Source organism: Sebastes umbrosus, chromosome 21, assembly GCF_015220745.1.
Source record: "Sebastes umbrosus isolate fSebUmb1 chromosome 21, fSebUmb1.pri, whole genome shotgun sequence".
Lineage (NCBI taxonomy): Eukaryota > Metazoa > Chordata > Actinopteri > Perciformes > Sebastidae > Sebastes > Sebastes umbrosus.
Genome location: NC_051289.1, coordinates 13422006 through 13438069, shown reverse-complemented (window position 1 = coordinate 13438069; position 16064 = coordinate 13422006). Strand labels below are relative to the sequence as shown.

At 41.2% G+C, this 16064-nt stretch overlaps 1 protein-coding gene across 4 annotated transcripts in view; it reads right to left on the bottom strand.

Moving 5' to 3' along the window:
• Positions 1–16064, bottom strand: part of neto1l (neuropilin (NRP) and tolloid (TLL)-like 1, like) — an 82590-nt gene that overhangs the window by 36391 nt on the left and 30135 nt on the right. Inside the window, exon 1 of one of the 4 annotated variants that reach the window (XM_037756766.1) lies at positions 7553–7738. The exons of the other annotated variants lie outside the window; for them this stretch is intronic. Within the exon in view, the coding sequence (XP_037612694.1) occupies positions 7553–7604 (52 nt within the window). The 5' untranslated portion in view covers positions 7605–7738. Of the gene's footprint in view, positions 1–7552; positions 7739–16064 lie in introns of those variants that run through there. 4 annotated transcript variants of the gene reach the window in all.

Sequence of the window (16064 nt, the reverse complement as noted above, 5' to 3'; positions counted from 1 at the left end):
TTTGTTGACCCTGCGGATGACGAACCACAACTACACAGAACAGTAGCTGTGAAAAGAGGAGGCCACAGGATCTGCCGAGGGCTGATAGGATTCACCACACCCTGGGTGTCATGGCCAGTGAGCCGGGTCTGTGCCCCGGACAGCGATTAGCGGCGATGTGTGTACCCCGACGTCACGCCACAAGCAGCACCAGCTACACACCAGCGATCCTGCTAAGAACTGTACCGAACTGGTCTGCAGAGGAAAACGAGAGAAAGAAAAAAGTGTCTCATGCTTATGGTGCACAAAGTGTCATGAATTACAATGCTTCTGTTGTTTATTCAGGGAAGCTTAACTCACTCTGCTTCACATTAATACCGCCTGCCCTTGACCTGGATTTATCACAGCAACCGCCAAAACTACACAGTTAAGGGGGCTTGAAATCTCAGTGGAAAAAAAAAAGCTGCTGAGTAATCCCCATCCCGATCTCAACCATCGATGGCTCAAGTGCCCTTGAGCAAGGCACTTAACCCCAATACTGTACGTCCCCATTGGCGGTGTCCAGATGTATCAGTTTCATCTGTCGGAGCTTGGAGGACGGACTGTCACGGCATTTCAGATAGATTACAAGAACAGTGTGATCTCTGCCCTTGTCTGTGCACTAATGATTCATGAAAATACATTATTGATCTCCATAAGGGAAGCAGCTACAGGGCAGATCGTGAAGCAGATATGGATACAGTGTCTTATGGTCAAGGCCGGGCAAACACGTGACACTCAGAGTCATCTGGTTCATCTCTAACCTCTAAAGCAGTCATTCCCAACCTGCTTTAGTCTGATGTACCATCATGGCTCTGGCAGATGAACTAAAGTAGCCCTTCATCAACACCAAATGTATTTATTATGTAAAAGTGGAATATACAGTAGTTACATCCAATGGGGTCTGAAAAGTGAAACCAATGTGGAAGTGCCTTAAACTTGCATTCTGTCTAATAGCCAGCAGGGGGCGACTCGTCTGGTTGCAAAAAGAAGTCTGATTGTATAGGAGTCTATGAGAAAATGACCCTTCTTCTTACTTGATTAGTAAACATTGTAAATATGAGTTTATGGTCTCAGGTCGCTACCACGGCGTTGTCCGGTCTGGGAGTTGTCCGTGTAATCGTTTTACAACTTTAACCCTTTCGCAGTGTGTTTTCAGTTCATGAAAGTTAATTTTGGACGCCTAAAAATGTGTTATTCAACGTTCGGTTGTACTTAGCTCCATCCTCTCGTGTCACTTCTCGCAAACAACCAAGATGGCGACGGCCAAAACAACAAACTTAAGGCTTCAAAACGGCAGTCAACAGACCAATGGGTGACGTTACGGTGACCATTCTTTCATACAATTGAACGGCCAGCGTTTAATTCAGTTCAGTCATGTTTGCATTTGTACTACTACTACTACTTTGAGTGACACAATCTTTACATAATTTATTTAAATCTTTTAATTAGCTTTTGTTGATCTATTGCTTTTCGAAAAATTGCGATCAGAATAGTCTCTACATTATTGTGTGAACTTGAAAAGTAGCCTACTTGGTAGATATTCAAGAGTCAAGTCATAACAGGGGTCTAACTTTAACTTTTAAAGCTCAAGACAAGTTTGAAATGACATGGCTCTTAGGTCTGACTGGTTCATTCTGACTGCTGCTGTTTGCGGTCTTGAGAATGGTGGGTAATACTAAATGGAAGAACAGAGTTGTTGCCTTGAATATAAAGTCTGAAAACCGTGCCATTCATCATGTTAACAGCCTGGATTAGTTAATGACTTTCTTCTGGACTTCTGACCTGTTCGGAGGATCAAACTAAAAATAGTGTTAACAGATGAATCTTTTTAATCAGAACGTGATAGATAGGCAAGGTTGACAGATAAAACTGGAGTCAATCAAAGGTGTCTTTTCAGTATTCTCTTTTCTCTCCCCCCCTGTGGATGCATCTGTCTGTATGTCTGTCTGTCTGTCTGTTGCTATGGTTACGGAGTCACAAGCCACACATAGAGCGGAGACGTTAATTTATAATAACCTAACAAACATATATTTGATTAAGGTTGGATAGTAAAAAATACTTTCAGATGTAACACATGCACAGAGACTTGACTGCCTGGACAGATGTTTTCCACATATTTGTTGTTTAAATGTATGATAGCATAGTTCATTAAAATACATGCCAAATATAAATAAACTGACACATATGAATTTAGACTTTTTTTTTATATATAAGAGATATATTGGTATAACATATATGTCCATAAATTATTATTTTTCAATTTTGAGTATGGACATATATAGTATTCTGCTATATGCAGATATGACAATTTCATAAATGCACATATACTAGATTTCCATATGGGCACATTACATTGCATTCTAAAAATACACTGATGTAATGCCCTTAATTGAGTGTTTTGTTCATTTACTCACTTAATTAGTTTTGATTTCATTGACTAAAATGTCACTCCAGCCCACTGAGCATATTGGTGTAGCAGGAGAAAACCTCTTACTTGTTAATTAATCTGCTCATTTGTCCATTAATCCATCTCTCGGTCCACACATCCCGCTATATTCTGTTCCTGTAACATTTACTGTTGGAGTATGGTACATACTGCAGCTACCGATACACTCACAGTGTATATGCCACATCGAATAAAAGTGTCCATCAAGATTGTTGCTGTGAGAGGACAGCAGGGAATTTGGTCGCTGGGATGGAGTTTCACTTCATTTTGCACCTTTATTCACAGTGATGGATTTGAGAAATCTGTTTATGGCTGTGTGTGTGTGTGTGTGTGAGAGCTCTTCCATCTCTTCTATTGGCCAAACTGCTAACTGCTCTCCTCATTCTCTCCTTCCTTTCTCCCAGAAAGCCGCTGGGAAACAATGACAAGGGCACAAAGCAACGCTACTCCAGCACCTTGCGAACAATGTAACCTATCATGTGTGAATGTGTGTACGTGCATCAGTAGAGTATACTGCAGTGGTGTCTTGGTATAGGTGGATATGCTGCGAAGCTTTTAACTATCTTACTGTTGGGTAGTTTTATTTGCAACAGTGCATGAATTATCATATGTTTTGTTTGTAGTAATTTTCCATGATTGATGTTTTCATAGGCCAAATAGAGGAAGGACCAGCTTGCTTGTTAAGAGATCTTAAAATCTCAGCAGATGTTCGGGCAACAGTGTTATGAATGGCATTGAACACTTGTGAAAGCCTTCGGTTCAGCGGCTGCCAGTACAGCGTTGTTAGCTAATGTTCCGTCGGAGTCATCGTCTCCATCTGGGGATGCTTCTTCCTCTAGCTTATGACTGTTGCTGGTGTGTCAGACAGTACTTTCTTTTTGATGGACATTAATAATGTGCTTTGGCTTAATATTTGTAGCTGTGCATATGCAGGATTAGCTAGTAGTGCTCGTGTTTCATACTGTACCTCTCCAAGGGACTTTTGTTCCATGTGGTTATTCAGAAGACAGCGTTTCACCGCACCATTGACTGAAAGGAGACACTGACTTAAAGACTTTAACTCAAGGAACATAAATCTCTGTAGGACCCATAGACTATATATAAAAAGTGGATGTAGTCACCGTGACGTCACCCATTGGTTTGTGGAATGCCGTTTTTGGCTGTTGCCATTTTGGTTATTTGCAACTAGAAATGACATGAGAGGGTGGAGTTAAGTACAACCAAACGCTGAATAAGACATTTTTAGGCAACCAAAAAGGTTATGATTAACTTTCATGAACTGAAAACACACTGTGAAAGGGTTAAAGTTGTAATCCGAAACACGGACATCACCCAGATCGGACAACGCCGCGGTAGCATCCCGTCAATCACAAGGTAGCCATGCCCTACCCTGCTTTATGGTCAATTTGACTCTAAAAGGGACCATAATTTACTATATGAACATCATGCTGTATTGAAGAAGACTTGAAACTAGTGATTGAGATCATAAACTCATGTTTACAATGTATATGAGGTAATAAATCAAGTGAGAAGTAGGGTCATTTTCTCATAGACTTCTTTTTGCAACCAGAGGAGTCGCCCTCTGCTGGCTATTAGAAAGAATGCAAGTTTAAGGCACTTCCTCATTGGCTTCACTTTTCAGAACCGGAGTTGCCAACTGGTTGTATCTTTAAAGGGGAACTCCGATTTTACACATCAGAGTCTGTTTACAGGTCTTACGGAGTAGTGAGATCACCAGACCTCCGTAGCCTGCTCCTCATCTCTGCTTGAGGCTAGCGGCTCGAGGCTACATTACCCGCTAGAAGCATAACGCACCCAAATGTCAGTGGTAAAATTGCATTGTGGGTAATGAGTAAACCAGATTTTGACAGGGAAGAAGAATTTGTGGAAGAAAATAGACGATATCTCTGGTTCTGCTGCTTCGATTTTGACACAGTTATTTTTAAACTGTCCATTGTGAGTCTGACATGATACATCTATAAAATACTGTTTTAATGCAATAGATTATTTATACACACCACTACACCTCTGGCATACTGTATATATGCAGCTACATCAACGACTGTGCAGATCCGTCAATGCAGAGTGCACGTTTTGTTTTGAATGCATTCGATTGTGCTTGTGTGTAAAATCCACTGATGGCTCAGACGGGAACCCATTCCTGATGGAGCATTTAGCTGTCCCTAGGCATCACAGGTGTTTCTGTCTAAGTGACGTCCCAATGACAGACACATTCCATCCAGGTTCCATTTGGGCAACCATGCAATAAATCAACACTACATCGCCACTCTGCCACTCATTACTGCACACAGAGAGTGTCTGAGAGGCAGAGAGGGAGAGAGAGAGAGAGAGGTACAATGACATAAAGGGACAGAGCGAGGACAGTTCTGCTGATCTGCAAACAATGCACCCCCAAGAAAGGTAATTTGAGAGTCTGATTGCTTTCTTGAGATACTGTTTCATTTCGCTGTCATGGAATTATGAGAGGTAGCAGATTCCTGTTTCAATTTTCAGTGCCGCTCTGCATCTGTTCCAGAGGGCCCAGGGGGGAATCAATGGCTCACGGACTTTGCTATGCCAACAATGGGCTACAATTTGACCCAGTGGGGTGATAAACTGCAGCCAAACACACTTTAGCTAGTGGCCAATACAAACACAAGTGGATTTAATGGAGGCAATTCAGAACGTTAGTGCAGTAACGGTTATGGTAACATGGTTTAAGATTAGAAATAATGGGATTTCAAGGTGAAATTGTGTGTAATATTAGCCTTTAATAAAAGGCTGAATCAGTGAGCAAAGCAAAAATAAAGGAGAGTGAGGGGAGAAGCATTTCAATCTGTGGTTGCGGAGAGAGAGATTATGAGAGAGAGATTAAGAAACAAGGAGAAAGATGCAGATTGAAACTTTGGCCTCAGAGCTCCACGGTTTCTTTCCCTTTTCCATCACTAAAGTGATTGACAAATTGTTGGAAATAGCCGTAAAAGGATTTACAGCTGCATTAAGAATATTACACCAGCAGTGCAGCTGTGTAGCACAACAAGAGCTCTAAAGGGAACTGGTCATTAGACCAGAGGCAGAGCAAACTATAAAACCCCTCAGTCCTGGCATTTCCAACATTCATGTTCCCTTTGAGAACATAATCCCTACAACACATGGGCTACTATAACAGCTACTTCTGATATCTGTTTGTGGAAAACAAGGCTGTCGGTATGGAGTGCAGTTTATTACGGTAGTACACGAGGGGGGCAGTTATAGAGTCATGGATTTCCTTTGAGGAATAATCGAAGAGAGATTTTGAACATTGAGCACTTGAGAAAACAGCAAATACCCCAAACTGAGACTCACATTTTTGTAATAAAGAATGAGCTAAAACGAGATTAGACAGTGGCTTTGTAGAAAATCTTGTTTAAAATCTGCTTTTATGACAGCGGTGAACAAATTAATGAGTATTCTAAAGTATTTGAGACATGCAGCAGTGGATTTCACTTCAGCACATACCAATGTTTACAGTCAATTATAACATTTAAAGGGGAACAAAAAGGGGGATCAAGTCTGAGTAAATAACCCATGTTATGTCACCAGAAAGATGTGGATGTTGACCAGGCAGGAAAGGACCATGGGAAAGTTTGGAAAGAAGTTGCATTATTGGAAGTGGAGGATCCAATGATTTTGGAGCTTTACCCATTCTCAGTACTAAAATGCAGGATATCCTGGCCTCTACAGCATTCATTTGGACCATTTTTTCTAATGTGTTGCAAGACACCCAACCTTTGCAATGCTAAATAACTAATTTGGTATCCCTTTAAACCTGCACTAACTGCTTTTTGGTCAATAGTCCAATATTCACTCTCTTTTAGTTTGATTTTGCCCTCCATCCACTCTCTTTTTAGCTTCTAACTTTCTGACTTTGTCTTGGGTAGGTGTTGGCCAGGTGGCGTAAAGTAGTTTTTAGAGCTTTTTTGCTGAAAACAACTGTCTGCTGTGACGAAAACGACGCTATTAGAGCACTGAGACTGAACCAACAGTCCCCAGAATAAAATGTTGGCATTGTACGTTTCTGCAAACCAAGGATACGTTGAATCTCATATCGATAGTGTTTTAACCTCTTGTGGTGCTTTTGAGGTGCTTTTGGTGTTTGAAAACTGCATTTTCAATTACGTTTAAGTTTAGGCAACGAAACTACTTGGTCAGGTTTAGAAAAAGATCATGGTTTTGGTTCAAATAAGTACATTACTTTTGGTTTCTCATGGAACACGATCAGCGGTCTCCTGGGTGAAAGTCCTGTGTTTGTTTGACCCATCCATCCACCCCGACCTCCTCCCTTTGCAGACTTTGTTTAGAAATGTATTTTGATATGGCAAAAACAAACCTAATCTGGGTGAAAATACGTTCCCTCGAAACGTAATTGACAGTGCAGTGTCTTTGTCTGGGAACATAACTATTAGGAGACCAGACTGGAACCAAAGCAGTAAAGTTATGGCCTAGAAAGCCAAAACAAGAGCAGAAAGACGCTAAAATGCTCTGTAGAACTGAGGGGAACTGCAGAATATGTGCGTTTATCACTACCAACGACCCCTATACTGTACATACACTTAGTTATGATCAATTGTAAAATATTGATTATAGCAGCTTTAAGTACTAAATCCAACTGGACCTATTGCTCATCCCACTACATCAAAACAGGGCTAACATCTTGTGTGTAGCTTGCGGCTTAATATCAGTCCCACCTCTCCCTTTGGCTTCTTCCCACCTGATTAGATGTTAAGCTGCAAGCAGCGGATGGCTCACAACTAATAGCCACCACACTTTCTTCACAGACGTCAGCAAGCCGCTGCTTTCAGTTGTCACCACGGAAATGCAGCTTATTTTAACGCCCCAACACTGGCCTCTCTGACCACACAACACAACACTGCAGGTAACCACGCCAAGTGAGCACGCCACGGGGAAAGATCAAGTGAACCCTGACGTGCACAAAGCCACAAGCTTCGATCTCCTGTCTTCTTTACTCTGACCACTGTCTGCAGGGATACGCCAAGGTGTTAAATTGGCTGAATCACAATGGAAATATTCAGTGTGGTGGGCTACCTGTGTTAGGTCTGACTGAGTCTCTCTCCACTGAGCCCAGAGGATAATCCATGCAGGGCTGGTGTCTCCTCAACCAGTATTGGCAACAGCAGCTGTATGGGGACACATAAGGCCATTTTTGACCAATTCATTCCACATTTGATCAAACTGAACTGGCTTTCTTTCCTCTTTCATGTACAGTATCGTTTGCTCATGACAATAAAAGTAGGTTTGATCAGTTTGAATTGGATTTGTCGGATTAATTTACTCCCTAAGTTTATAATAAAAGTAATATACTCATTGTTCTATGTGTCATTGCCTCTCTTTAACTCCTTGCTATTACCCTCCCCAACTCTCTCTATGCAGTCTATTTTCAAAAACACTTTTCCAGCTAAATTTAGCCAACCAATCCTGATTGCGCGTTAAGGCCATAACAGGCAGAACATATTTACGCCAGTCAGCAGATTTATCCTTGGAGAGACTGCTCGACACAGTGACTGGCAGCAAACTGCCGAAATCTGGCTTCACACCAACCGGAACGCTCATTTCATTGGATGGTTATTTGGAGAAAAAAATAAGATTCACTTTGTTTACATCAACGATTGTGTCAATTCTCCCAAAAATGTCACATTAAATATGAAATCGCATGAAATTGCCAGGTAAGTAATCACCCAGAGTGGTTAAACATAATGACGGCAAATGCCCAGGCTGAGTGCTTTCCTTGCAGCATAGCATATTTTCAGGCCACGGCCATTACATCCAAATAAGTAAATGCAATCAACAGAGAGAGAGAGGGAGGGAGGGATGCTGGGGAAGGGCAGGGTGATACTGTACGCACATACTAATGGAAATGAAATGTCTATATGCACACTGAAAACTGCATTTACACTTGCAACCTCAGGTTTTAGTGTTCCAAACAACTCCCAGCAGAGCAGACTAGAGGGTAATGGAGGGTGACCGCAGTGTTGGACTTCATTTCGCCAACGATTTGGGAACAATGAAACAGCTGAAATGCCTTAACGTTGAATTGAAATGGGGGTGCTTTAGAAATCCACACCCTTAAGTATTTCAATCATATGAACCTTTCTATTATTTGCATTTTATTCTTTGAAATACTAGTATTGATTGACAAAAAGACTTGATCATCAAATTTTTAGTGCAAGAAAAGGTAAGGAACCTTTCTTGTTTCACCTTTCTGTAGACATCCTATGTCCCCCAGGCAGCTTTCAGAGCAAACGCAAGCACTCAATCATGCATTCATCATTTCATAAATTCACTTGAGATAAATACTGTATGTGCAAAATATCCACCGAGAGCCAATTCACGTCACACAGAAGCTAAAAAAATTAAGAAGCAACTGCAGAAGTCATACATTTTCACACGCTTTCTTAGCTGTTGCTTCATCCCCAAGAGGACCTGAAAATCCTGCAGGTGTTTCTCAAGGAAAAAAAAAAAGAAACGCAGAGGGAAAAAAGTCTTCTACCGCAGCTGCTACTGTGTGTAAAAAAAAAAGCTGAGTAAAGCATTTCCTACCTGGACTCACAGCAGAGCAGAGCAGGTCAGAATGTTTGAGTATCAATTCTTCTATCACGCTGATCCAGGTTGGAAAAACTCAGCACGTCTGTGCTTTTACACTCGTGGTTACTCTGCTTTCATCTTAGACTGCGATCTCACTTATTGATGGTACTGGAGCCAATAATCAATAACGCTTCACTGAGATATCAGCACTTCAAAGCCAGTGTGTGCACACCTGCACACATGCATAAACACATAAGTACGTGTCGTGATAATCACAAATGTGTAGGGTTTTATGCAAGGTGCAAATGTGTATTTAATATGTTTTATACATTAGTAAGTTACAGAATGCATGAATGTAAATGAATTTGTTTGGTTAATCTATCCAACAGCTAGTATAAAAAACAGAATATTAGTTTAGCATAGCATAAAGATAGCATGAATACAGGGGCAAACAGCTAGCTTGTGTCCAAAGGTAATGAAATCTGACAAGCAGAACCACTTAAACTCACTTAACACACATATTGTTTGGTTAATCCATCCAAAAACTGTAACAGCATTTCCCCAAAATGTCCAACTGTTCCTTTAAATCAACCCCCTCACAGGAGAAAAGACTTCAGGTCTCTTTACTATACAACAAAACAAGATGTTAAATCCATCTACTTTCTCACACGGACATAAATAGGTATGCCCACATAAATATACCTCCACTCACTGCAGTGACACTTGATTAAGTCCCTGTTGGCACAGCAACAAATATCCGCATGCACATTTAACAAGTGGTGAACTATAAACTGGAACCCACCCACACTGCTGTGTCCGTCTCCTGCAGTCTCACCACCATCATGCTAAAAGGGAGAGCTGCTCCAGTGTCACACAATAAATTTCAGTACACCCTCATCCCGGGATATGATTGATCACTGACAGATTTCATTGAGTGGAGGATGAGATATGAGCTTGTTATTGTGTTGTGGTCAATCATACTGTGTCTAAGAGAGGGAGAGTTCATGCAGGACTCTCAACTTATCTGCATGTGTGATGTGTAAGAGTATGTGTGTGCATAAATTAGTACCCACGCTACATGTGTAGATTAAAGATTAGCATGCATGCTCAGCTTTCAGCATCCAGATGTTCCATTTTGTCGCACTGCTGCCACTTGCTTTTATGACTGTTCTGACATGCTCCCATATGGACACCTCTTTGGCTCATTATTTCAGTCAGCGAAGGACACTAAAAAAATGCTTTCTAATAAAGACTGGACCGCTGCCATGCAAAGCAAAACACATCCAACAAATTCTCCTTTAATTTCTAAAGAAGTTTTCATATCGCTGGTGTTATGCAGAAAAATTCATAGCGCATAATGAACAGCTACAACGCAGGGCAGGGTTTAAAGTCGTGTGTCCGCATGAAGGTCAAGGCGCTGATGATTCAAGCTTCTTAAGATGCGCTGTTCTGTTGCTGACCCTACACTCTGACCTCCATGTAAATGAGGAAAAAGAACAAAAGCATAAAACCTTATTGGAATAAGCAAGTGAGCAATAAATTAGAATACATACTAGAGTCCTCAATGAAATGCAGAAATAACTACATGGATATATCTTGCTATATAATACAGTTTTCTTGTGTTACAGTTTGAATGTAACAATTTTAGCCACTGGTCGGTCCAACGCTACACTCCAGATTGAAAAAGCTCAACAACTGTTGGCTGGCTTGCCATGAAATTTGGTACAGATATCTATGGTGCCCAGAGGATGAATCCTAATGACTTTGGTGATCCTGTGACTTTTTTTTCTAGCGCCAAAGTAAGGTCGAGATTTTTGATTTTCAGTGAAATGTCTAAACAGCTATTGGTAGGATCGGCATGGAATTCGGTACGCACAAGGGCTTCAACTAACCATAATTTTCATTGTCGATTAATCTGTTCATTTTTTTCTCGATCACTCGATTAGTTGTTTGGTCTATAAAATGTCACAAAAGTGTAAAAAAATGTTGATCAGTGTTTCCCAAAGCCCAAGATGACGTCCTCAAATGTCTTGTTTTGTCCGCAACTCAGCAACTTAGCGTGGTGGCATGATTCGAGAGACAGGGCGTCACGTTGGCCATTCCTCATTTGCATAAAGTTGAGGTCTAGGGTACTTTCTAAAAATCAAAGGCCACCGACACAACTCATTGCCTCTGGAAACTCCCGAGAAACTTATAAATTAACTGTTGTCGATGGAAAATAAAGACAGATCCAGCAACTGCGGGGCTTATTTCTGGCATAAAATTTTTCATTTTTCAGGAACACATTTTTAAGAACTATTTTCGTGACACAAGAGAAGAAAGTTTCCTAAACTAGCCGCAATGTTGGTTCCGGTTTGAAAGATGGGAGCAGCAGTTCACAACGGTAAGCGTTCGTCCAATCAGATGCCAAGTGCCTTGTGTCAAGTGGCAGCCCATCAAGCGTCCAATGCTGGAAAGCGAGGCAATCCCTTTGCTATAAACACCCCATGTGGGCATGTACTGTTAGTCTTGTTTCCACATTGGAAGCAATGTCAAACAATAGCTTGTAGTGAGCATTTTCAATGAGCAAAAGTGTATAGCTGTGTATGAATGTAAAACATAGTGTCACTGAAAAAGAAAAGAAAAATGTGATTAAAAAAAGTGTAAAAAGTAGTAGTCTCTGTGGGACGCCGTGATAGCATTTGGTTAAATATTCACTATAATCTTGACTGTGACTTTAGGAAGTCTCCTGTGACACTGTCCCCTTCCATTGATATCCTTAGTCGATGCAGGAGCAGAACAGTCAAGCTGAATCTATAATCAGTCAGCACCAATGGGCTCATTGTGAGACTGCCCTTGAGGGCTAATCTATATGTGTCCCCAGTGCTTAGGATGTCCATGAGATGTAGCGACTCCAAGCCTGGACACTCAGAGGCGTGAGAGCAAGGGGGAAAGGTCTAATAACTGAATTGTTGCTCTGTCTCTTTTGGATCTTATTCATATCCTGTTTCATTTTTTTTATCCACCCCTTCTTCACTATCCATCTATTTTCAATTCTATTGTAAGCCACTGCACTCAACCCCCCCGCCCCCGCCCGACACCTCACTGAAATATCCGCTTCTTTTACGGATAAAAGGAGAGAAACTGTTGCAGTGGCAATCAATATAGCAATCTGTTTGTACATATACATTACGATTACAGATTTTTTTTACTAAATCCTATACTATATATAAAATGGATGAAAAAAATGTTGGTCTCTAGGCTGTATTTTGTTGTTTTTAGATTTCTTTTAAACCCCTATCAGCCACAAACTAGTTATTTATCATCCACACTTTGCAGTAAATGTTTGAATGATTTTAATCTGGAAAACAGTGGGGAAAAAAAGATAATAACCCTCGCCTGATCCTCTCTACAGGCTCTGCGTACTTTCAGCTTTTTGATGGCTCTGCCCTCTATCAGCTCCTGCAGTACACTCCTGCCACAATAACATTTTAACAATGCTCCTCAGGGAACTCCGGCACACTTTGCATCTTAGAACGTAAATAGTTCACTTGTCAAAGGTGACGGTGTTGACGGGGGAACCTACTTTTTTTTAAACAAATTATGAGGGAAAAGAGCCATACACCTGACCTCTGACAGGTCTTAGACAGTGTAGATCTTGTGTGTGTGTGAGAGAGAGAGAAGCTGTCAACGTGCCAGCCCCTCTCTCTCCTGTCCTGTCAAACTCTCCCCGCTTGTGCTTTCTATCCCATGGTGCAGAACAGAAAGGGGTTAGGAAAGCCTCTCTTTCCCTCCCTCTCCTTCATCTTCCAGCCTTTGCCCATCATTCTTGAGTTGGAAACGTCAAACAGGCCGTCACTGAACCATTATATGACACACTGTCAACATTTCCGCCCATCAAATCGAGTGTCCGAGGCACAAGCGCTGTATTGGCGACTGTTTAACATCCGAGCCCTATATCCTGGAGTTCACGTGTTGACATAAACAGTGTCGGCGTATGCGTTGCTGGATGTGTGGTCTCTGTGCTTCGCTGTCATTGTGAAGGTCTAAAGGTCACTAGCCTTGGACTCATGAGAGCGACGACAGCCCAGAAACAAGGAAACCAGACTCACACCCTGAGGTTTGCATCATTTTGACATGTCACATACATGCCTGGCATCACTTTACATCAGGGATGCTGAGTGTTTCATTGTAATGGGACATCTGTGTCAAGAGAACCAACTTGATGGGCAACAATGTCAGAGTGATACACAAGGTTGCAATCGCTGTTTTTTCTAAGTTTAGTCATACATACATTCACTTACACATCAGCTTGTATATGAAGTTGGATCACAAAATGTGGTACAGCAAAATAAAGTTTTCATAGAAAACTTATGATGTAAATGTTTCAAAAGTTATTATTCTCTTTTTAATTTTAATATCAGAGCTCTGTATTGTCATTAACTCTCTAAAGCTTCTTCTCAAACTGAAACTACTTCTTTTGTAAATAGAGGGGTAGCTGTCTGTCACTACCATTACACCACACCAAGGTGTTAAGTAGAAGTAGGTGTTAAGTATTAAGTTCAGAATGATTCAAAGGTGCCCAGTGGAGTTTTCTTGCAAACAAGCTATATTAAAGGTGCTAAACGCGAGATTGGGAGCATTTCTGTTGCTTCCGCACAGCTCTCAACATGGCAACAGGCGAGCCAACGGCTCGTAGGTAATGGTGTTAATAGCGCTAACAGTGAAAACAAAGGCAACACTGCTGACTGAGCTAACATGGTTAACCTGAGGGGAAACGGAGGGTGGGTGCTATGCTTACGCAACAGCGCCGGCGATCAGTACGGCATTACCAGCTGTAACCGCCGTATGAGAGCATTGCAGAGCGGCGGCCGTGAGCGAGCCAGTGGGGCGCACTCACATGCACGAACTTGCACTAAAAAGGCACGTGCAACCGGCCCGGATATGACAACAAAGGAGGAGAAGCTCAGATTACATAACACACACTGAGGGAAAGTGACTTCATTCTCTGCACAGGTAGATATTACCTGGATATTGTATAGAGCACCTTTAACATTCAGTGTTACTCACCAAAACCCACTGTGTGTCCTTGAGGTCTAACAAATGTGTTGAATGCATTTCCTTCTAACATTTGCAAAGCTGTTTTGTTTTTTGATTTCAAAATTGTGAATTGTTTATATTGTTTATATTCATGCCACCAACTGTTGATCAGCGAAATAGCGTGTGTGTGTGCGCAAAACACAAACAAAAAAGGGCCCCACTCATAAAAAACATTGTCTGTAAATGGGGAGACTCGTGGGTACACATAGAACCCATTTCCATCCACATATCTTGAGGTTAGAGGTCAAGGGACTCCTTTGAAAATGGCCATGACAGTTTTTCCTCGCTAAACTTTAGAGCGTTATTTAGCCCTCCTTCCTGACATGTTAGCATGACATGGGCACCAATTGGTACCAATGGATTCCTTAGGTTTTCTAGTTTCATATGATATATTTAGCTTCACTCTAGCCCTAAAACTGAACCTGCTAGAGCCTCTGACATTGTCTCCACAGCGTTATAAGTGGTCAAAAACTCCACAGGGTGCCTTTAATTTATCAGCCACAATCATTTCATCATGGCAAACAGATGAATTGCAGGCCATGATGAATTGTACACAGAAAAAAAAATGGAAATAAAATTCAAATTAAGGCATGTGGTTTTTTCTTTTTCACATTTGATATCTCCATTCTCCATATTCGCCACACTGTAAAAGTGTTTTTTATTTGAGTCACATACTTCCCGCTGTCAGATGTATGATTAAGATGACGATCAATAAAGCTGAATCAAAGCTGGTGAGTAGATTACGGCAACAACACGGTTTTCAAATGACCTTCTAAACCACTTAGACTCTTCTACAATGCCTTCAGGTCTGTATAACTTTATCTCAGAGAGAGTAGACATGATCTTTATCACATCATGTTTTTTTTATTGCAAACTACAGAGTGGCACTATCACACCCTCTTGTCAAAACCAGATGGCAGCTTAATATGATGTAAGCCATTAAGATGTGTTGAGCTTGTTTTTTTTTTTTGCACAAAGTTTCACAAAGGATAGAACTTAACTTAAAACGTAAATTTTGAAATGTACAAACAATGCATGACGACTTGCCTGAAATGCCTCAAGTCTCATGTAATGGCAAATTCTACCCGTCTCTTAGATCAAACAGATTTCTTATTACTATTTCTCCACGTGTCTTACAGACCAATAAAGTCCTCCAAGACGTATCAATATGAGAAAGATATGAGTACTCTTTCACTTCATAAAATTTTCATCACAGAGTGTAAATGAACAACTTTATATTACTGTTTGTTCATGAGTTTGCATCATGAGATTTATGAGGGCGCATCTGTGTGCATTTAAGTACATACAGTGTGCATACACACTGGCTGTATAGATAAGGATGTTTAGTACATAAATTGACTTTACTAGTATCCTTGTACAGTATGTGTGTGAGTATCCATTAAATGCATCCCCAGCTCCCCTTGCCTCCGCAGGGGAGATCAACACTAGCTTGAAGTTTAAGGTTTTCCTCTCTGAGCTTGCCGAAAACACACAAGAACACCTTGTGCACATTCACTGGACCTGCACTGGAGAGATCCCGGGGGGAACTATTTGAAGTTAAAAAAACATTTATAACCTCCTCCACTGAGAGAGACACACATTTTTATCATTACTAACACAAGATCTGCAAATCTGTCAGTGCAGATTCTCATGCAGTTTCTGAAGACAGGCGCTCCTCTCCTTGTGTGTTTTACTGCAGGTGTGTGCAGTAGGGTGTACAACAGAAAAAGAGAAGTGCAGCCATTTGCCAGTTGAGAACAGCTAATGGGCGAGTACAACTGAAGTGTTTTTCCTCCTTAGGCTTTCTTGAACATTTGGCCAACAACATTCATGAATTCAAATTTGGCTTATTTTCCTCTTACTGTCTGGGAAGTCCAATTTGTTAAGAGTCACTATTTGAAGTAAGAGCTCATCCAAGCTTGGAGAACACACACAA